Source organism: Lytechinus variegatus, chromosome 4 (genome assembly GCF_018143015.1).
Source record: "Lytechinus variegatus isolate NC3 chromosome 4, Lvar_3.0, whole genome shotgun sequence".
Classification (NCBI taxonomy): domain Eukaryota; kingdom Metazoa; phylum Echinodermata; class Echinoidea; order Temnopleuroida; family Toxopneustidae; genus Lytechinus; species Lytechinus variegatus.
In genome coordinates, this window is record NC_054743.1 from 55,608,922 (window position 1) to 55,633,948 (window position 25,027).

General features: G+C 34.8%; 1 protein-coding gene and 1 long non-coding RNA gene across 2 annotated transcripts; one reads left to right on the forward strand and one right to left on the reverse strand.

Annotated features, from left to right (window-relative positions):
* Positions 1–6,827: 6,827 nt before the first annotated feature.
* On the reverse strand, positions 6,828–11,114 carry LOC121414356. The gene is made up of 3 exons (XR_005969842.1): positions 10,803–11,114; positions 8,915–9,024; positions 6,828–7,836 (listed from the first exon to the last, which is right to left on the reverse strand). It is a non-coding gene; the product is annotated as an uncharacterized LOC121414356 (long non-coding RNA).
* Positions 11,115–17,958: 6,844 nt separating this feature from the next.
* LOC121413076 lies at positions 17,959–24,990 on the forward strand. Its single transcript, XM_041605839.1, has 5 exons — positions 17,959–18,714; positions 20,295–20,452; positions 21,376–21,641; positions 22,182–23,743; positions 24,382–24,990. The coding sequence occupies exons 1-5, from the start codon at positions 17,959–17,961 to the stop codon at positions 24,988–24,990; spliced, it is 3,351 nt and encodes a 1,116-aa protein (XP_041461773.1).
* Positions 24,991–25,027: the final 37 nt, after the last annotated feature.

The following is a 25,027-nucleotide window of genomic DNA, read 5'->3' on the forward strand; positions in this document are numbered from 1 at the left end:
ATCCTGGACACAACCATGACAACAGACACGGCGGTACAGCTTCAGGGAGCCCACCAGGACCAGAAGAACGCCACCATCCGGTTCAGGAAGGGTACCAGAGTCCACCTAGACGTAGAATCAGCCCCGTCAAATCCTACGCAGAGGCCGTTTCTGGATATGGGGAATCTTTGGATTTCAGCCCGGTCAGTCAACGATCTCGACTGAAACGAACCCCAAGATCATCCAATGTAGACTTGAAGGACTGGGAGAGATATCTCCACTTTGTAGGAAGGGTAATGAATTAACTGAACATCTGACTCTGAGTAAATCTGGTGGTAATTATTTGATGAATCAAGAATATGATATCATGATAACAACGACAAAAATAATAAGCTTTATTGTATATGGCAAAGCATTGGATCTTTTGAATTGTGTGCATTACATTAATTTAATCTGCCCAAAAAAAATAAAATTCATGAAAGAATAACTGTCAAAATAATATATCACAAAATGTACATTTTTAATTTTCAAAACAAATTTATCCTATTTATAGAGCTTAAGAATATGGAAGTGGCAAATTGGATTGTTTTTATTCTCGTATTACTGTCTGGAGATATAGAATCAAACCCAGGTCCACAATTTAAGTTTCCGTGTGGAAACTGCGAAAAACCAGTAAAATCAAATCAGTGCGGCCTTCTTTGTTCCACTTGTAAAAAATGGTATCATATTCAATGTCAAGAAATAAGTCATGAAATATATTCAAACATATATTTGAGCCCCGGTGAAGAATGGTTTTGTTCAACTTATTTTTTTACCACCTTTCTGTGAATCTTTATTTGATCCCTATGCTAATAGTACTATAGAAAACAGTGAGCACGAAAATCTAGTACCAGAAAATATACCAGAACCAATTTTACAACCAAAATGCTTGAAGGATCAAACGGCTCTTTATCAAGATTTTGAAAATATATTTGATGTGAAAGGTCTACACTTTGTACATCTCAATGTGAGATCTATCCTACAAAAAATTCCTGAACTTCGAATTCTTTTTAAGAGAAAGAATCTAGCAGTCATTGCTTTCACAGAAACATGGTTAAATGATTCGGTGAACAATGAAGAAATTAATATAGATGGATATAAAGTTATACGCAATGACAGATCATCTGGCCATGGTGGAGGTGTATGTTTATACATAAGAAACAACCTAGCATTCAACATTATTAGTGAAAGGCAGACGGAAGATACTGAATCGTTATGGATTAATGTACTTTTACCAAGATCAAAACCAATCGTTTTAGGAGTTTTATACAGACCTCCTAAAGATAATGAGCTTATTGAACATTTATCAAATTCTCTGGAAAATTTCAGCAAGGATGAAGAAATTATCGTTTTAGGTGATATGAATATCTGTCTACTTCACAATTCATCTTTCTCCAAAAAATATATCGACTTATTAAATCTTAATGGTTTACGTCAACTCATCGACGAACCAACACGAGTCACATCAACTTGTTCATCTTTGTTGGATCACGTAATCTGAAGTAAAGAAAATAAAATCAATAAGTGTGGTGTTATTGATCTTGGTGTAAGTGACCACTCCTTTACCTTTTGCACGCGAAAGATGAATAAATTGGTAGTTAACCAGCAAAAAACGACGACTTTGAGATCGCTAAAAAGTACAATGATGAAGCTTTTATTTCTCAACTTTCCCTCGTAGACTGGTCATCGATAACTAATTGTTCGGATGTAAATGAGGCTTGGTCTAAATTTCAAGATGTTTTTATTTCAAAATTAAACGCAATTGCTCCTCTCAAAGAGGTCAGGATAAAACAGAGAACTGAAGTTTGGATGAACAAAGATATTTTGTTTCTTATTAGAGAGAGAAACACAGCTTACAAGAAAATGAAGAAAAACATGAAAGACGAAAATTTGTCTAAAGTATATAGAAAATTAAGAAATTTGGTTCAAAGGGAAGTAAAAAGGGCCAAGCTCGATCATTTACCAAACCAGAGAGAAGAAAATAAACAAGATTCACGGAAACCGTGGCAAAACCTAAAAAACTTAGGTTTAAAAAATGAAAAAGGTGGAGATCAAGAGATTGTATTAAATATTGACGGAAAATTATGTCATAACAAAAAAGCAATAGCCAGTGAATTCAATAATTATTTTACAAATGTTGCTACCAATTTAGTTAGTAAGCTACCTCCATCAAATAATTTTTTCCAATGTACTTTATAATGATAATGTTCGTAAGTTCTACAGTGAAAATGGTTTAATCGAAGACAGCTTTGAGCTTTTACCAGTTGGTGAGCAGTTTGTGTATAACGAATTACAAAAATTGAATGTATCAAAAGGAACGGGTCTTGATCTGATTCCTGCTAAGTTTTTGAAAGATGGGGCAATAATTTTATTTAAGCCTATATGTTTTATGATCAATCTTTCTATTATGACAAGTACCTTTCCTGACGATTTGAAAATTGCTAAAGTGACACCATTGCACAAGAAGAAAGATAAAACAGATGTTGGGAATTATAGACCAATTAGTGTATTGAGTGTAGTATCGAATTTTTTTGAAAAATCTGTTCTTGTTCAAATAGAAAGATACTACAAAGATAATAATATAATCTATGACTTTCAGTCTGGCTTTAGGCACGACTATTCAACTGAAACAAGTCTGATTCATATAACAGATTATGTAAGAACACAAATCTCGCATGGGCGATTCGTTGGCATGGTGCTTCTTGATTTACAAAAGGCTTTCGACACAGTAAATCATGAGATATTATTAAAAAAGCTACAAGTGTTAGGTTTTAATAAGGCAAATTTAGCTTGGTTCAAATCATACTTTTCAAACCGACACCAACTGGTATCAATTCGTAATGTTCATTCAGAGCTACTTCCTGTAAAGTGTGGAGTGCCACAAGGGAGTATTCTAGGTCCTATACTTTTTACGAGTTATATCAATGACATGTGCATGTACATGACTGCAAGCTACTGTTGTATGCGGATGACAGTGTTTTACTTTATTCAAGCTCTAACCCCGAATCCGTTGAAAAAAAATTGAGTGAAGAGCTGTCAGCTTGTGTAGATTGGATAACAGACAACAAACTTTCTCTACACCTCGGTAAAACAGATTTAGTAGTAAAGGTAATACCAGAAAAATTGACGGCTTTGAGGTGAAATATAAGGATCAAACAGTTCAGAGAAAAGAATCAGTAAGATATTAAGGTGTCCATTTAACTAGCCAGGTTTCATTCTCTTCTTTAGTAGAGTCTATAGTAAAAAAAAGCAAATTCGCGTTTGAAATGTCTGTATACACACAGAGAAATGTTTACAGAAAAAATGTAAAAAGTGATGTAAAATAGGAACTCCATAATTTCTGTGTAATTTTTACCTAACAGTAAATTCCACAAATATTATGTAAATCATTATGTAAACTACAAAACCCAATTTATTGTGTAAATATTACCTAATTAAAATGTTTTACAGAAATTATGTAAAAAGTGATGTTAAATAGGAACTCCATAACTTTTATGTAATTTTTACCTAACAGTAAATTTCACAAATATTATGTAAATCATTATGTAAACTACAAAACCCAATTTATTGTGTAAATATTACCTAATTAAAATGTTTTACAGAAATTATGTAAAAAGTGATGTTAAATAGGAACTCCATAACTTTTATGTAATATTTACCTAAAAGCAAATTTCACAAATATTATGTAAATCATTATGTAAACTACAAAACCAAATTTATTGTGTAAATATTACCTAACTTGAATGTTTTACAGAAATTATGTAAAAAGTGATGTTAAATAGGAACTTCATAACTTTTATGTAATATTTACCTAAAAGCAAATTTCACAAATATTATGTAAATCATTATGTAAACTACAAAACCCAATTCATTGTGTAAATATTACCTAACTTGAATGTTTTACAGAAATTATGTAAAAAGTGATGTTAAATAGGAACTTCATAACTTTTATGTAATATTTACCTAAAAGCAAATTTCACAAATATTATGTAAATCATTATGTAAACTACAAAACCCAATTCATTGTGTAAATATTACCTAACTTGAATGTTTTACAGAAATTATGTAAAAAGTGATGTTAAATAGGAACTTCATAACTTTTATGTAATATTTACCTAAAAGCAAATTTCACAAATATTATGTAAATCATTATGTAAACTACAAAACCCAATTCATTGTGTAAATATTACCTAACTTGAATGTTTTACAGAAATTATGTAAAAAGTGATGTTAAATAGGAACTTCATAACTTTTATGTAATATTTACCTAAAAGCAAATTTCACAAATATTATGTAAATTATTATGTAAACTACAAAACCCAATTTATTGTGTAAATATTACCTAACTTGAATGTTTTACAGAAATTATGTAAAAAGTAATGTTAAATAGGAACTTCATAACTTTTATGTAATATTTACCTAAAAGTAAATTTCACAATTATTCAAATCATTATGTAAACTACAAAACCCAATTAATTCATTTTCTATTTTCAAAACCAACCTACATACCTGAGGCCTAAAATATTATAGTTTACATTGTAAATTACCATGCAAAAAATCATAACCATTGTGACATAAAATGATACAGGTGTAATAAGTAGGGGAAGGCGGGGTAAGGTGAGCATAGGGGCAAGTTGAGCCACCAGCCCCAGGCCAATAATGAATGAGTCAGACATTGTGGTGGTGTCATGTATTGATGACCCATAGCATAACCCCTAACCCCACCATATTGTTTTCAACTTTGAAACAAAAAGTAGTTTTTTAGAGGGAAAAATATGAATTTCAGCCAAAAAAGTAAAAAAGAGTGTGAAATAGATAAGTGCTTTATAAACACACACGTCTTTAAATATAATAAAGACATGATAACAACATTATTAGTCCAGGTATGGATCTTCATTCTTGTCATAGTATTTTATATGATGGATGCATAATAAATGTGTGGATACAAAATTATCGCACTAAGTTCGGACTGGGGTAAGTTGAGCCAAACAGCATGGGGCAAGTTGAGCCATGGTAATTCCTATGGTAATGTATCTTAAAAAACAAACAAACCATAAAAATCGATTGAAATGCTGGCTGAAAGGAGCAAATTTACATGAATGCTCTTTTCCTTTTAAAGGATGTTAGTATTTATAGAGAATTATCAAGTGAAAAGACTTTAAACAAAAAATTGACATGCTGGTTCTCCCTCATACATTTTGTACATAGTTTTTGTGGCTCAACTTACCCCAGAAGGTGGCTCAAACTTACCCCATATATGGGGCAAGTTGAGCCATTTGATATCGTTTTTTTCAAAGGTCACGATGACTTTCAGTGTGGGGATAGAAAGTTATATATAGGTGGAAAATATTTCAGAAGAATTAAATTTCAAGGCAAGGTACTTATTTCGACAAGATTATTAATCATATCAATTCTAACATGCAAAAAGCAAAAACTGTCACAACTTACCCCGCCTTCCCCTATAGTTAAACTGCCTTTGAAAAAAAATCTAATTGTGTCAAGATATTTCCCAAATAATTTTATCTAAATTAGTGTATTACTACCTTCCAAATGTAGACGGGAGGGGCAACATTTGACTATGTGAACATGCATAGAAAATTAAAATGCATAAATAAGTCAAATATTTGACAAAGAAACCATGTACATTATTTGGTGTTTATTTTAAGAAATAACATCCCTTGACAATAAAACATCAGATAGAAAAGAAATTGAGTTCTTAAAATTAATTAACCAACTTGCATTGAACTTTTTTTAAGGTGAAATAATAAAGCTGCAATATGTTCATTACAACTTCTCTACAAAGAAATCTGGAATTTTCTGTGACATGCCATGACTTACATCTGAAATAAGCATAAATCAAATCTAATCACTATATCAGACATATTTATAAAGAAAATGGGCCTTTGCTCTCTCGGTGTCATATTTCAAGACATACCTCCCCCATCACCAGGGGGGTAGAAGACCAAAAACTCTTTCTTGTAAGCTTTTGTTTACAATAGACACATGTGACCACCAGATAAACACTTCTCAGATATTTGTGCCACCTATACGGTATTCTGTATTTCTATCAATTATGCAAAATTCTTGTAATGGCTTAGTACACAGTATCCAATGTAAATCTGGGGCTAGTACTTTCTCTTATAATCAATATCACATGATTCAATTGAAAAATTGAATATTTTCATTGAATGGTAAACTTTTACCTCCACATGTTTGTAAACAAATGTATGCCCTATCACATACAACCCCATTTTGTTTTTGCTTTTTATTTTAAATTGGTTGCATGTTCGAAGCAACTTTTAGAAAAAATTATCTTAAAATAAAGTATTGTATTCTAAAATGATTTCATTGTATTGGGGTATTGCATATTTGAAAATTAAAATATATTCAGAAATGTCCCCTTTATTGAATACCCATACACACTGTTGATATATTTTGAACCTCTGGTTTCCCCATGTCTTTATAAAATTATTGACAAAAGTGCTTTCACTCTTAACATTGGTATCAATTACATTTTAAGGCTATAGTCTCAATAGACAGAGATGGATTCTTGGCATGTCTTACCATTGTAGCCTTAACCGATGGCAATTTTAATCTATATAGGGAGCAATGTGTCATTGAATTATGTTTATGCTACACATAAAATGCAATCGGGTGTTCTCCCATTTTAATCTAAAAGACTTGAAATTACCTCTTGAGAGGGATATCAACATTAAGCATTTTTACAGTTTATATGAAACACTTTGAAATATTAATAATTGAGTTCACAATTAATACTGGACAGTTTTAACCTTTTTTTTTGGGGGGGGGCAAAATGGGTGCGGAAAAATCTACCATTGTATCTTTCTGGCATCTTAATCAAATAAGCAAGTCATTACAATAGAATATGACTATCAAATCTATAAAGGTTCCTCCATTGTAATTACTTCACACAGAGCTCTATAAAACTAGAAGGCCATGAACCATTTACTGGCATGTTACACCATATAACACTTATTCAGTTTACACATGGTGATGGTAATAACAGTTCTCAATTACAACTAAGATCAAAAGAATAAAAAAAAAATGATATCAATGTAGTTTCCCCCTGTAATGTCTTCAAAGGAACATGCATTCTTGAACAACTTACATGTATGCTCTATAAATGACAATGATCAAAATTGAGTTATAAAAAAAATAATGAATTTCTTAAGGCTAAACCTTTTAAAAAGCCTGTTGAAAAAAGGTGTACTAGTTCCTTTTGAATATAAACAATAAAACAAACAAAAAATATACAAATAACAACTAAAGGTGTTTCCCTTTCTAAACAATGATTGTTTAAAAGTCTTACAAGAGCCATGATTTCTTGGCAATAACACTCCAAGTTAACAATAATTAAAATGCTTTGTAAATGAGCTAAAAAGCAGCTACAAGGTTTGATAGGCTTTCTTGAGAATCATATTCAGTGTCATTAACGATATCAGCATCTACATTCATTTCAACACGATTACAGTCATCATCACTTGATTCCCCATGACTGCTTACATTAGATAAGTCAGATATGTCAATATGAGGAAATCTATTAGCTTGGCACTGGTCATCAGCGTGAACTGTAGGGGGTTGCAAATGCCCTATGACATGTATGAGGTGCCTTTTGTATGATGATCCACGGCGCAAAATTTCCTTACATTCTACACAAACAAGTTTTGTGCAAGTAGATTTTAGTATACCATGGACTACTTTCAGGTGGCAAAATAGCCCAGAAATTCCTCCAGGAATTTTAGAAAGACATTTGCAGCAGATGAAAGATGACATGTTGATTATTTTTGGCAGCAGTTACTGGAGAAAAACAAAATGAATTATTAAATAATCAAAACACATCCCTGGAGATACATACACTTTGGGATGAGGCAAGAATTATTTGAAAGCAATTTTGTCAGTTGAAAAAATATAAATTCTACATATGGATAAACTTAACTGTTAAAAGTGATAATGAACTATTGATATTTCTTTTTCAGAAATTTATTTTTCCCGTTTCCTGTTATTTATTAAAATCTTACTACATGTATCATTTGTATTTTTTTCAGTCATGAATAAATTTTTCTTTTGTTGTCTTTATTTAATTCTTATTCATATTTTAATCTGTTTTTCTTTTGGTTTTATTTATTTTCTTAATATCAACAAGGTCTCATCATATCTTTCTAGGTTGAAACAGATTTTACTCTAAAATTCAAATTCAATAGTTCAGGAATATCAGCAAAGTTGTAATCAAATGAAAAAAAATACAAACATGTACCTGGTAGGCAATGTTTCAAAATTACCCATCATATTACATATTTTTATTTAATATTTTGAATATCAATGATGATTATAGCTTGTGTATAACTTTGGTAAAGGGTCAACAATGTAATTGATAATCAAATATAATTCGATATAAAAGTCTTACTGAAGCATAGAGACCGCTAGATATTTTTCCCACCACCCCTTCTGAGAAAATTTCAAATCTTCAAATTTTGGATATCAGCGCCTTCTCTCGGCGATGCTTGTTTTTAAATTTGAAAAAAATTGTCTTTCAGCATTTATCTAATTTAAAGCTTAGATATCCTTAATAACAGACAAAGAATATATCCTGAAAGTTTCAACCCATTCCATGCTCTGAAATAGGTTTTAATTGAAAAAACAAAAACATGCAGATATTTTATTTTGATTTGGGCACCCGATCAAATTAAATTTTCATGTAAATCGCAAAATTTATCCTGTAAAATACATTTTCATTTCATATCCTCCACCTCATAACTGTTATAGGGCATATCCATTCATATTAGCTAGCAATGAATTGGAATAGTGTTAGGTGCATTTTGGTGGATTTACCTAAACTATACACAGGCTTTACAACTAGAATACAAAATAGTCATACCTGTACAGAGAATTTTTTGATGAATTTTAGCCTAGGTCCCATCTTTGGAATAAGCTCTTTAATTTCCTCGCTCTCCAACAGCCAGAAACTATCATCATCAATTCCATTTACTGTTTGTGGAGAAACAAATATTTGAAAAGAAATTAATAATAAGCTTAAATGTAAAGTACTTCACATTTATGATAAACAAGTGGATCCCCTCTGGCAGTTTCGCCTTGATCACATAATTCATTATTGCAGCAGTGCTGACTTTGAAAACAACTACATGTAAAACAGAGAGGAAAAAAAGTACACATGCATGTGATAATGATTATAGCATGTTGACTTTGACCTGAGATCACATTTGTCCATTTGCTGATACTTGATTTATGTGAAAAGGATATAGGGCCTACTTGCAAAATATTCTTCAAAAATTAAAAATGTTATATTTGATTAAGAATAAGATTTCAGTGATGTCACCCCAACATGGACAAAGTTTGACCCTTAATGATCTTTGACCTAGATCATGTGACCTAACACTCATACAAGATTATCAGCAATACTTAATAACCTTTTAAGCCTCATGAAATATGCCCTTATACTTTTAAAGTAATGAACATAAAAAATGAGCATTTTCTAAGTATATTGACCCTGAATTACCTTTGACCTTAAACGTGTGACCTGGAAACTCATGTAGGATGATCAGTAATACTTGGTTACCACTATGTCCAAGTTCATGAATTAGGTCCATATATTGTTTAAGTTATAACATTTAAAAAAAATCAACATATTTTATGTTTATTGACCCCAAATGACCTAGGCCTAGATCTATAATCTAGATCTAGTAGAATCCTAGAATCAAACTGTATGAAGTGCATAAATGGTGATGGCTAATTTAGTTTTAGACATACCAATTTGTATTGACATTATTGGTTATCCGCCCAATTCCCCCCCCCCCCCCGGCCCGCCTGGGCATCAATGGCATGCGCCTATAGCCCTAGGCCCGAAAGCTGCCTGGCTAAGGAAAGGTTTGCCCTCGGTGCCGGCAGCGCAGGGCAGGTTGTCACGGGCGAACGGTACGGTACCGTTAACTTCAATGACGTCGTAGGCCTAGGCTACAATCTACGAACAACGGTAGATTGTGAGTCGGCCAATTGATTTTCAGCCATTCAAGTTTAACATTTATAAAGACCAAGGTAAAACGCTACAAAGAAAAAAAAACGAAACTCACCTTCAAAAGTTTCAATGAGGACTTCATGGTCCCATTCTTTTAATAAGATTTGCCAGGTCGCCATTCTGATTCTGGTCAGTCACTCTTAACTTCAAGATCTTGCGAGCGCTGGGTCTGGGTACCGGAACGTGGCGCTGCCCCCCCCCCCGCCGGCCGTAATACTTGGTTACCACTATGTCCAAGTTCATGAATTAGGTCCATATATTGTTTAAGTTATAACATTTAAAAAAAATCAACATATTTTATGTTTATTGACCCCAAATGACCTAGGCCTAGATCTATAATCTAGATCTAGTAGAATCCTAGAATCAAACTGTATGAAGTGCATAAATGGTGATGGCTAATTTAGTTTTAGACATACCAATTTGTATTGACATTATTGGTTATCCGCCCAATTCCCCCCCCCCCGGCCCGCCTGGGCATCAATGGCATGCGCCTATAGCCCTAGGCCCGAAAGCTGCCTGGCTAAGGAAAGGTTTGCCCTCGGTGCCGGCAGCGCAGGGCAGGTTGTCACGGGCGAACGGTACGGTACCGTTAACTTCAATGACGTCGTAGGCCTAGGCTACAATCTACGAACAACGGTAGATTGTGAGTCGGCCAATTGATTTTCAGCCATTCAAGTTTAACATTTATAAAGACCAAGGTAAAACGCTACAAAGAAAAAAAAACGAAACTCACCTTCGAAAGTTTCAATGAGGACTTCATGGTCCCATTCTTTTAATAAGATTTGCCAGGTCGCCATTCTGATTCTGGTCAGTCACTCTTAACTTCAAGATCTTGCGAGCGCTGGGTCTGGGTACCGGAACGTGGCGCTGCCCCCCCCCCCCCCGCCGGCCGCCGGTAAACGGTAGCTAGCTCTCGTACGTATTGCACGTACGTGGCCACGCGCGCTGCGCTGTGTGGTCTCTGCACATGTACCGTCAGTACATGTGCTCAATCGCATGATGACCGTCGCCATTTTTCAAACGGTAGAAAGAAATGTAAAAAGAAAATGTGAAACACCGGGGTATAACATCGCGTTACTTTTGTTTGGGGGGGGGGGTTGGGAAAGCTAACACCTTTTTCCCCTGTTGTTTTTATGATTTGATTAATAAGCACGCATAAATTTAGGGCCTATCCACCTTGATGCACCGTGAAGCATAATATAGCCTAAAATGTCAAGTGATTTACACATGGACTTACAACATTTTGCAGTTTGATGATTTGACAACTGAAGTTCGTTGTGCTTAACGAAATTTAGATTACAGAATGCAAATATGTAATCCTTACAGAAGAATTAGGCTTTTCAAAATTTTTTACATAATAGCCAAAAAATACAAAAACTGAGAAGTGCATAAAGAAATATTAAAAAAAATAAATGGGACCTTCTGCCAGTCTATGCCTATGGCTCACTAATAGTTTATTGAAGTGGCTACACTGGCTGCCCCAAAAACAAATGTTTTTTTTTCTTTTAAACTTTTTATTGATCAAACAATCGGTATGTACAACAATAATCATGATATCAATCACATTTACAATGGTATAGGATACACTCACAAACAAAACGATACAAAAACATACATCACAGTTGTACATGAAAAGTGGGTAACAAATAACATTATCTGTATATCAATGGTATAATCAAAAGATTTTTTCAACAGGGGTCCATTTTTTATAGTGCAATCCTTCAATATGCCTCTGTTTTGCAATGTTAAGTTCAATCAGTTTAATATTAGAAATAAAAGATATTAGCCCTCTTATACATGGTTGTGTGTTTTTACACTTTTCTACGTAAACATATCTTTTGAACATTAGTACCAAATGGTTTAGTAGCATTTTGTGGGGGCCTTTCCAGTCCATAATGAATCCAAATATCATTCTTTTCTTAGTAAAATCTTCAAACTTAGTATTAAAGCTCTTGCCAATCTTATAGATAAATTCCCGTCGAAGATTATAAATAACATCACAGTCATAAAACAAATGAACAGGTGTCTCCAAATTTGAGTGACAGAACGTGCAAGTTTCTGAGTCGACCACTTTCATCTTAAACAATCTATGATTAGTATACAGTATATTATGAATTAATTTGAATTGAAAAACTCTCATTTTTGCTTCTATTGTGCACTTGTACAGAAGGGTGTAGATTTGAGACCAGTCATCATCTTGAATATTAAAGGTTATAGAAAATAATTGTTCACTAACTGGTCTGGTTATCAACCCAGATAAAAGGTTCTTGTAGATTGCTTTGGATTTCACATTACATAATGCAGAATTCACTTTTTCTTGTTGTAACTGATATTCATTATTTTTATCCCAAAACATTTGTAATATTAGGGGATGGAATTCACATTTCCATTCTTTCTTCACTGACTCGATTATTGCCATGTATTGTAGAAAATAATTATTTTTAACACCTTTTCCATTCCAATACTCAAAATGTAAAAAATTTCCATCACTGTTAAATAATTGATAAATATTAGATAGCCCTGCTTCAGGAAGGGCACTGCAGTACATTGACTTGTTATTTATCAATATGCATTTGTTATTCCATACACCTTGTCTCAGTATGCTAACCTGGCTTGTATCATTAGTAACCAAGTCCAAATAGATATCCGTCTTTAACCACGCTTTTAATAAAGCAATATAAAATGGAGGGATATCCTTAATTTTGGTAGTTTCTCCATTGCATAATTACTGACAAATATAAATTTTCCACCATATGACTTTACAAAATATTCACACAAGGTTATCCAACTATGATTTGATCTAAAGAAATATCGCTGGACCCATTTCACTAGCTGAGTGTTGATCATACATTGAATGTTTGGGAATTTTAGTCCCCCTTCTGCATAATCAGCAAACATAGTAGTACGTGCGATTTTATCTGGGCCATTCCACAAAAATGAAAACATGAGCTTCTCAACTTCTTTAACAAAAGCAATGGGTAATGAGATGTTGGATAATAAATAAATTACTTTGGACATTATAAAAGTTTTCAATATCTGTGTTTTGCCAATCAAGGTAAGTCCTCTGTTTTTCGTCAACCCAAGATGGGAGGCTGTCACTAGAGCTGTAACAAATTCCTCATTCCTTAGTAAGCTGTTGTTAAATTTCCAATATGAGGGTCCCATTTTTTGTTTTTCAATATGGAGTTGCAAGGTTACATAATCATGATCAGATAAGACACATGGGTACATATCATTTTCTACGACAACAGACCGCAGAGCGTCTGTGACCAACCAGAAGTCCAGTCTTGACTGAATATATGGATTAAGTCTCCTCCATGTAAACCTCTTTGTTGTTTGGTTTCTTGTTCTCCAAATATCAATAAGACAAAAGCATTCTTTCAGTTTTTCTATTGTTGTACATGAACGTTTCCACACTGTTCTCATACTACCACCTTCTCTATCCATATCCAAGTCCTGTATAAAGTTAAAGTCTCCTCCTATTATGCATTTGTGTCCTTCATCATTAAATTCTTGTAATTTCAAATAAAGATCGGTAAAATATTCCACATGATCCTTTTCATTATTGGGTGCATATACATTAACAATGATATATATTTCCTTTCGTACTTCAACTTTGATGCATAAAAAGCGACCTACTTTATCTTTAATCGAGTCGAGAAGTTTAATATCAGGTGTCCTCCTCAAAATCATACAAACTCCTCTGCTCATTGATGTACCATGACTAAATAATATGTCTGATCTAATTTGATTCCTCCACCATATCTCATCCTTTTCTGTGGAATGTGTTTCTTGTAGCAAAATTATGTCCTTTTTTAATTTCGATAAGAAATTGAAGTATCGTTTTCTAGTCTTGAAATCCCCTAATCCATTTACATTATGCGTCATTAATTTTAAATCCATTGTTTGAAAAAATCAGACGATGGTCCCACTAAAAAACACAAACAATTACAATATAACGGCAAACAAAAAAACAGAATGATTGCGGCTTTCCCAACCACTTGCTTCATGCTTGGAGTGACGCTTTGCGTGGTGAACAAAATGATCTTATAAGCCTTGTTTATACTCTTCTTCCTTCTGTGTTTGTTTGTCCCGATAAAACAGCCTAGCCGGATACTTGAAGTAGGCCTTTCCATGCTCTTTCTTCAGCTTCTGTCGGGTATGCGACATCTTCTTTCGCTGGTCTCTTATCTCCTTCGGCAGCATTTCATCAATGAATATGGGGTTCCCCTTCCCCTCGTAGACGAATGGCTTGTCTTTTAGTAGTTTTCGAGCACTTGCAAGTACAGAGCTTCTTGTGGTATACCTATTGAATGCCACCATAATCGGGCGGGGTGCCCCTCTTTCAGATCGCTGACCTGAACGGTGTGCCCTCTCTATGCATAAATCCTGCCCTCGTAGATCCAAATGAGACTCTCCAAAGGCCTGAATCAGCTTCTAACAATTGCCTTTCTCACAGCCTTCAGGAAAGCCAAAGAATACAGCAGTGCATCTCATTTCTCTGGCTGCAAGATCAACAAATTGACCCTTCATTCTTGCATTCTCTTTCTCAAGCTCTCTAACTCTGTCCTTCATTTCCTTCAGCTCAAAATCAGTGTGTTGTTCCTGCCCCGAAAACAAATGTTATTATTCATTGATATTAGGCCTACATAATTAAATTTTATATAATTATGTGCAACGCTTAACCAAAAACCTTGCAAAAGTTTAAATAATGAAATATTCAGTAAACATCAGAATTTTACATTTTGGCAAGGCATGAAGAATGTAATTCTTACCGTTATTACATAATGAAATTAAATTGAAACAACTAAAACATTTACAAAAGGAAGCATACTGAAATATACTTTAAAATTCTATATTTTACAAGACATGTGAAATGTAATTTTTACAAATATTTCTTAAATATTACTTAATGAAATTGCATTGTAACATTTGTTACATATTTATTAAGCAAAACATTCACAAAAAGAAGTTTACGTAATGAAATATTAAGTAAACTTTAAAATTTTACATTTTACAAGACATGTGAAATGTAATTTTTACAAATATTTCTTAAATATTACCTAATGAAATTACATTGTGACATTTGTTACATATTTTTTAAGCAAAACATTTACAAAAGGAAGTTTACATCATGAAATATTAAGTAAACTTTAAAATTTTACATTTTACAAGACATGTGAAATGTAATTTTTACAAATATTTCTTAGATATTACCTAATGAAATTACATTGTGACAATTGTTACATATTTTTTAAGCAAAACATTTACAAAAGGAAGTTTACATAATGAAATATTAAGTAAACTTTAAAATTTTACATTTTACAAGACATGTGAAATGTAATTTTTACAAATATTTCTTAAATATTACTTAATGAAATTGCATTGTAACACATGTTACATATTTATTAAGCAAAACATTCGCAAAAGGAAGTTTACATAATGAAATATTAAGTAAACATTAAAATTTTACATTTTACAAGACATGTGAAATGTAATTTTTACAAATACTTGTTAAATTTTACCTAATGAAATTAATTTGCAACGATTTTTACATATATTAAGCAAAATTTTACAAAAGAAAGTTTACATAATGAAATATTAAGTAAACATTTCTCTGTGTGTAGATACCAAAATTGCATGGATTTGCATGCGAGACGTATACTTTGCTTTGCTCTCATTCAGTGCTTGTTTGATTATGCAAACGCTGCGTGGTTTAATAATTTAGGAAAGTTGGAACAAAAGAAATTGAAAATAATTCAAAATAAAGTGGTGAGATTTATTCTTTGTTTGGGTCCAAGAAACCATGTTGGTTACTCTGAGCTGTCTGCTGTTGGTCTTCTGGATGTCAATCAAAGATCGAAGCAACTCATACTTCACCACGCGCACAAAATATATCATTTAATGGTGAATCATTACATTGGCTATAACTTTGATCTTGTTAGAGATTTGCATGATCATGACACAAGAAATCGTCAATTTAACTTTGTATTGCCCGAAAACGTTGCCCTTATTGACAAGTGTTTTTATTATAATGCAATAAAGTACTGGAACTCTCTCCCTAATCACATTAAAGCGATCAGAAACTTCGCAAATTTTAAGAGAGTGCTAAAAGATTACTTAGCCAATGAGTATGAGATACTCGAACAAATGAGTTAACTTCTCTAAACTGTTTGCGAGAGATTGTCAACAGTTTTAGCAATTATATTTTAATTTGTTTTTGTTTACAGTTAAAGTGATATTCAGATTATTTCCTTTCCTTCTTTCTCATACCCTTCTTATTACTCCTCCTAATCTTCCTGCCCCTTCTTAATCTTTTGCTTTTCTTATTTTTTTCTTCTTCCCTTCTCCATATTCTTTTCCTCTTTTTGCTCCTTCTCCTTTCTTTTCTCACTTTTTTTAATCATTCTTTTATTTTCTTTCTCTCTTATCTCTTTTAGCTTATTCCCCTTCTTGATCATCTTCCTATATCCTTCTTTTTCTTTTCGTTCTTCTTTTTCTTTTTCTTCTTCTTCCCTTCTGCTGTTTTTCCTCCTCCTTTTCTTTTTCTTCTCCTTTTTTATGTCTTCTTACTTCTGTTTTCTACATGTATATGAATTCTCTATTTCATTTATTTTGCTTTTTGATTGATATTAATTTCATTTTTTAATGTGTATATACGTTTTGCTATTCATTACTATAAAGTGTGATTTTACTATTTAGGACCCCATTGGAAATAAGCTCTTGAGCTTTCATGGGTTCATCCTGTCAAGCTTTATGAATCGATATACCATGTATACCTTAATATGCTTGAAATGTATGTGTATATAGACTTGGCAAATAAATCAAATCAAAATCAAATAAAACAGTTTATCTGAATTAACAACAATTTCAAAGTTCCTGTTTACTTAAAAAGGAGACAAACATAAATAAATGGTGTGTATTGCTTGAATAACTTTGATAACGACGTTAATGATTGATATAATATGCTTTAATGTATGATAATTGTCATGAAGATTGCAATTCGTCTTTAAAATCATGGGACATTTCACACGCTCACTTAAAAACTATTATTTGAATCCGAATTCTCGAGCGAAGGCGGTATGGGTTCTTGGTGACTTGCCAATCAAAGTACCGCATCGAAAATACAAACTACATGTACGATTAGTGAATGACAATTGTCATGATTGTATTATCTTCGGAAGGGCTTGAAAGGTCACGTAAGTTCTGTCTCCAAAAGATGTTTTGGAGATCAAGCCTTTCACACGCAAAATACGTGCCATTATTTGAGTGAAACTTAACTGGAATTCACATCCAGTAAAATTTAAATTCATGATTGTGATTATCGTTCGTGATTCTGTTCTAGTTTGGTTTCACACGTGCTAACAATTCGTCATTAGCCTTATTTTTCACTGGAATCATTGTTAAATTTACGATTTTTTAACCGTGTGAAAAGGCGGTTTCTAGGTTGAGACGGCAACCTGCGTTTGTAGATATCTCTCTCACATACCCCAAAGCCACGCCCGCATAGGCCCACATACACCCTCACCTCTGCTGTTTTGAAGGTATAGGGACACTCAACTCACACTCCGCGAACACAGACGGTCACCACAATCCTAATTTATTTGCGTTGCAGAACAGTCTGTAAAAATTGCGATGTATGTTTTCGATTCTTTTGAAGGATGTCATCATTTACTTTTTATTTCAGGTATTCAGTAGATGAAAAAAAAATCTCTCAAAATTAATAAACTCTTTAATATTCAATATGCTCACTGTAAAACGATTGAAAAAAAACAAGCATACAATTGTTACTTTATAAGCTTATACTAATGCTTGACATACTTGACATTCATCATCTTTTTTACGAATGCGTTTTTTTATCATTTGTCACGCAGTCTCCTGATGCCACTATGCCTGTCTCTCTCAGTGTTTGGCGTGCCAGGATCGGCACGTACATGCGCCGTAAGCCGAAAGTATATGACTACTTCTACTACCTGAGGAGGTATGTTTATGGTCTTAAGTTAATTGAAAAGGCGAAGAAAGCAGCTGAGCACTCAAAAGAAAATGACAAAGGCAATTGCCACAACTCGTCTTTCAATGGCTCTTCAACTGGTGAAAATGGCAAAACTGGTAACGCATCATGTCGAATACCTCCGCCATCTAACGATGTAGACCAGAGTCTATCCCAAACTGAATCTCCAAGTGACGGTGAGGTTAAATGTAGCAAAGTCGAAGCATGTTCTCAGACCAGTTATGTTGTGGACATTGGCTCGTCGTGTAATACCAAAAGTCCCGATCAGATCGCTCAGGATATGTCTTTGAGTGCAGATGACCGTACTCTTTCAACCTGTTCAACAGAACAGGATTCCATTCCTGCCCCGGAACCTACCACGCCCTGTGAAGTAGACGACGAGCTGGACCTGAGATACATAACTATTCATAGCGCATCACCTGTCAACGTCTGCAATTCAACTCCAACAAGTAAACTAGACAAACCAGACGGCACATCAAAGTCATACTCGCAGGTACAGGTAGCTACATCCGTCATTGGTCAAGAAGATGACAGTGATCATAGGGAGACATCCAACCTTTTACCGTCGAGAGATGCTGCAGATGACCTATTTTTAACTAGTTCTGAACCTGTACACACGTCATCGAGAACCAAGGCAGGTTTTACATTAAATAACTTGTTTGAGCCCATGTTATCTATCATCAGTAAGAACGATTAGGGAGCAAAGATTTTAACCATAAATGAGTTAAAAAATCTTTGTAATGTTTCCATGCAAAATCAATTTGTAACGATTCTTATAGAAGTAGGCCAACCTTACACGGTTAACTAGCCATTTTTCAATAATAGAACTATAACATACCGTTTGCATTGTTAATTGTTTGTCACAGTGGCTTATTTCGAAAGGGTGGGTGCTGTCGCGTTAGGGTGCGTCAACGCGAACGCGAAGATTCGTCCAAAGCCCCCCCCCCCCCACGGTTTGGCCGAAAGGGTGCGTTGGGAGCGCCACGTCGCGTCGCGTTCACTGGAACGCGCCCTTTCGTCCAAAGCCCCCCCCCCCCGGTTTGGACGAAAGGGTGTGTTTAATAATAATGAATAAATAAATAAATACAAATATTTATAAGAAAGCTGAACAAACAAAAAGGACGAGTGATATGGGAAATTTGCATAGGAACATAAATCATCATATGGCACAAACATTCTTTTTAAGGTAAAAAAAAAACAATGACGGCATGCTGCATGAGGATTTTTCGGTGGAAATGTTTTATGGTGTAATATTGATACATGTAAAAACTATGACTGATTTCAAGGTTCTTTCAAATAAAAAAAAGTAACTGACCTTCAATTTTATACTTTGCAGGTGTGTATATATTACAAAGGAAAACATTCGTATACCTGGAGATAATTGGTGTCCCCCAAATTATAAAACTTACGGCAGATGTGTCCTGGAAGGGCAAGGCCAAAATTGATGTCGGGTCAGCATTCACAACATTTAACTCTTCAGACCCTACCTTATTATATTTTACACTTGAGACCCTGCCTCAGTATATTTTGTGAGATGTATCTGTTGTGTATGTGTGCGTGTTGTTTGTATAATAATACTAATAATATGTGCGTGTTGTTTGTATAATAAAAATAATAACAATAATAATGATAATACTTATAATAATGATAATAATAATAATTTTCACCCCAAAGAGTTAGTTTATGGAAATTTGGAGTGAAAAATTGGCTCCAAGTGGCTTATTGCAAGGGTGGGTATCTGATTTTATTATCATTATTATTATCATTATTATTATTATAATCATTATTATTATAATCATTATTATTATTATTGTTATTATTATCATTATTATTCTTAGTTGAACTTTTCTTTTCCTCAAATTGTCAATGCTTGGAATGATTGAAAATCCTCTATTTTACATGCAAATTGGCAATGTTTGACAAAATACCTTATATTCAGCTTTCTTATAAATATTTGTATTTATTTATTCATTATTATTAAACACACCCTTTCGTCCAAACCGGGGGGGGGGTGGACAAAAGGGAGCGTTCCAGTGAACGCGACGCGACGCTCCCAACGCACCCTTTCGGCCAAACCGGGGGGGGGGGGGGGCTTTGGACGAATATTCGCGTTCGCGTTGACGCACCCTAACGCGACAGCACCCACCCTTTCGACATAAGCCGTCACAGTTGCCTCTTTATTGTTAATCTGTCTCTCCCTCTTCGTAATCAAAGGTCGCAGAGCATCACGGAATACCAATCTTTGTAGGCAGTATATCTTATTCATTCAGTGGAGAACCAGATGAAATCAAGAGGAAGAGCAATGCTGTTGTGACCAATGTGCTCCTACTGAGGTCTGGTGACGTGGAGCCAAACCCGGGTCCAGATACCAAGTGAGCAGATTTAATTCAGGTCCTACAGTACCACAAATCCAGTGCTTACTTCAAAAATGGGCTACTACATTCTAGTATAGTCCAATTATATTCATCGGAATTGGAATGAGTCCCATCCAGGGGTTCTCAATGCTGAAAATAGGATGATGTGAACAGAAAATATATCTGCCAAATTAGAGAAAGAAGACGCCGAACATTTAAGTTAAATCACACAAGGAACACTAAATGTTTACAAGTTGAAACGCTCAATTATTTCATGAAACAGTATTTATAGATATCGAATGAGTAAACTAATAATATCGTATTCCTTTTTATTATCTTGCATATTTCTGTATGAAATTATAATTTTATTCAAATTATGTCACCCGAAACTAAACAAAATTAGATTGCCAAAGGATTTAATGCATTAGATAAAGAATCCAGTGACCTTCCCCCTTTTTCAAGGAGGACATATCAAACACCAATGAATAAAAATGTCTAAACATATAAAAAAGGAAAGTGGGGACACCATCAAACCACCTAATAAATATTTAAGCATCTTTTAAAACATTTTGAAGAAATATTGCTTAAAATCAAAAGTCATTACCTTGGTGACTTGTTATATGAATGTGATGACATTTTCGGCATTTGGAGAGGTGACTTTTAATCGTTTTCATTAAGCTGATATACTCGTTTTAATATAGATTAACACTTTTCTTTAAAAACTGTCTATATCAGGCTGCAACCTTCGATTTTTTTTTTCATATTCATTATTTATTTATAATTTGCTTGTTATCTTTGAAGTGAAATGTTTATTTCAACTACATTAACTAGGGGAAGTACTTTCTTGAATCTCGATAATAACAATTTCCCCCAAATCAAAATAAAAAATGTACCAGCAGCATTGGACACCTTTTGACTCATTTTATTTGAATACAATATAGCCCTGGGAATCTAACTGAGCTCGAACTCATTCTTCTTGCTGACGGTATGGATCCATCAGACTTCAGGAAGGTTGGACTAGCTCTAGGATTCACTGAGGCTAAGCTAAGTTGGTTTGAGAGAGATAATACTGGCATCCTAATGGGAGCTACCTATAAGATGCTTTACGAATGGCTAAAGACAGTAAGGCATCAAGAAGCGAGGGAGATACTGTCCAACAAGTTAAAAGACATCAATCTGGTTCAGCTTGCCGACAGTGTAGAAAAAGGTGATAACCACTGTCAGTATTCTACAAACACCACATGTACACTAATGCCATGTAGATAAAGGAAAATGATAAAAATGATAGTTTGACGAAGAGTCACAGTATGACGAAGAAAATATATTATACAACCACCACATGTACACTACTGCCATGTAGATAAAGGATAATGATAACAATGATAGTTTGACGAAGAGTCACAGTATGACGAAGAAAATATGAATGCTAATTGTAATGGTACAAACATGCGAAGAAGATATCGATTAAAATTAAAATACAATAAGTAGTGCAAGTAATAAAAGCAATGCTAATTACGATTCGAGAACAATTGACAAGAACATAAAAGATTGAACATTGTAATCGTAATAATGATCACAAGAAAATAAAGTTGGTCCTTCTCAGTCAAAGTCGGCAGCGAAAAAATAAATATGCCTTATTTTAAAACTTTACATGATGTACTTCCCAAATATACATCTTCCAAACAAAAAATCAATTCGAATTGTATTATAATTCAATTGACACATATTAGTTTATCTCTCATAACAGGCCAGGTCGGTGATCACATATTATCAATGACAGAAGAGGAAGTCCAACGGGTCATTAAAGAGGTCAAAGAATATTCTGCACTTCAATACTGTCAGATTCAAGCCGATCCACTGAACAGCAACGTTCTGTTTCAATTGGACAGGATCTTCACCAACTTAACGTTGTTGGAAGAAGACAAAGGAACAACTTTAAAGGCGCCGATACTCTACGCAGACCTGCTCAAGACTAAAGTCAATGGAGTCCTTCCTAAACGTCTGTTGGTTGAAGGTGAAGGTGGTGTGGGGAAGACAACTCTCTGTGCAAAGATCGTTTGGGACTGGATTCGTGGAAATGGTTACAAAGATTTCAAACTTGTACTTCTCGTCCTCCTTCGTGAAGTAAGGGATAAGACCATTGGAGAGATCATAATGTCTTATCTCCCAGACGACATCAAGGTTACAGCCATGCAGCTAAACAAGTATGTGTTTTCCCATCAGAAAGACGTCCTTCTAGTTCTGGACGGTTTCGACGAGTTAGCTGGCGATCTTGATAGCTGTTACCAAATCGCCCTTATCATCCTAAATCGGCTGTTCAAGTCAGGGAAAGTACTAATCACATCAAGACGATGGAGATCAGATGAGATACGGAAGATTACAGAGCTTAGAAAGCTTTATGCCTTCTTTGCCGTGGAAGGTTTCTCTGATGAAAATCTTTCCTCCTACATCAGCAAGTTCTTCCGTCCAGACACAAGTTCATCTGAAGATTTGAATCGATTCATATCGAACAACGATGTGATCAGAGAGAACATGGCCCCTTTCCCAATATACACAGCAATGCTGTGTATTATGTGGAAAGACTTTGACGCCCAACGCCGTGAAGCAATGTCCAAACTGCAAACATTTTCTCAACTAATCGATGAGATGGTCCAATTTTTAATCGATCATCATCTTTCCAAGCGCAATATATCTGCAGGTGATATTGGTGGAGAACTGGATATGAAACGTAAGGAGATTCTGTGTCATCTGTCTGATATCGGTTGTCTTGCCTTGAAGGGGCTCCATGAGAGGAGACTGGTGTTCACTGAACAGGAGTTCCAGCGCTGGCCGGGATCTATGGAAACAGGTTGCCAAGTCGGAGTGCTCACTAAGCAAACACAAACCCCTTCGATGAGAGAGAGAAGACACCGTTCTCATTCTGCAGTCACATCTGTGCAGTTCCCTCATAAGCTGTTTCAGGAGTATCTATCAGGGAAGTATCTGGCATCTCTCCACAATTCAGACAGGAGCGAATACGACAAATTAATGAAGGATATCATCGGAAAGGAAAGAGAATTCCGGGAGCTTCTCTACTTCACCTCAGCCCAGCAGAAGGAGGTCGGATTGGATATCGTATCTTGTCTAACCAAACAACGCAGTGATAATGACTTCATTGTTGATGTAGCATATGAGAGTCAAGACCAAACAGTGGCTAAAGTTGTAGCAGATCATCTATCGACTTCATCCAGCAAGACACTTGTGATCGAGGAGGAGATGCCGGCACACACGGTATCAGGACATATCTTTGTCATGGATCATTGTGTAGTGGTAAGCGACTTTGTAAATGCTAATTATACAGACATTCACCATTCATATCAAACCTCTCATATTCACAATGTACATAATAAATTATTAATAAAATAAACGTTTAAGGGAGTATCAAAAAGTAATTGATTACTTTGTTTCCTTTGAAAAGCTCTAACCCATTTTAGCTTTCTTGTCCCCCCAAAAAAAAAATTGAAAAAAAATCATATGACTTGTCCCGTCATTACTGCCTTCATTAACCAACAACATTGCATTTTTAAAATCAAAATTGTAGACAGTGGCTAGTTTATACACTGTTATAATGAGAAAAGTACACAGAAAACATACATTTCGGCCAATGATCATAAACATTGCCTCTTTAAGGCCACCGTACATTACGACCCGACCGGTCGCCGACTGGCTAGCGACTGGATGAGGGGAGATGAGACGTCACAGCTCTTGTCAGCTTGAGCGTCGCAGACCGGTCAGAGACAAGTCGCAAGGAAAATCGGAAGGATTTGACGTGTCGAATCCTTATGACTTGATCGCAAGCTCAATCCAACCTCCAGCCAATCAGACAGCAGAGTTGCATAACGCATATTACAAGCATTTTCTCAGCTGATTGTTGAGTCCAATTTTTGGTCGATCATTATCTCACAAAGCTCGGTCTAACGTCAAGAGACGAGGAATGGCATGTTCAGCGTGCAGACATACTTCTCCATCTATCAAACATCGGTTGTCTTACCTTCAAGGGCCTCATGGAAAGACGATTGGTGTTCACCGAGCAAGAGTTAAAGAGCTGGCCAGGGTGTGTGACAATAGGTTGTCAAGTTATCGTACTCACTAAACACAAACCTATCCTTAAGAGGAGACACAAATGTACCATACACATCCCGCAGACTCATCACAACTCAAACAGAAGTGAGTACGACAGATTGATTGCGGATATAGTCGGAAATGCACGTGAATTCCGCGAGCTTCTGTACTTCACCTCGGCCCAACAGAAGGAGGTCGGATTGGATATCATAACTCATCTCATAGCGTCAACGTCAACACGATCAATGAGATATGGAGATAACGATGATGACTACATTGTCGCTGTAGCATATGAGAGTCAAACAGTGGCCAGAGCTGTGGCAGATAATCTATCGACTTCATCAAGCAACACACTCGAGATCAGGGAAGAGATGCAGGCCCACACGGTATCAGGATTCGTCATGAATCATCGTAAAGTGGTAAATGATTTCAACAAAAAGTACACACCCTCTTAATTCGAAGATATAATTTGTAAAAGCTTAGATATTATTT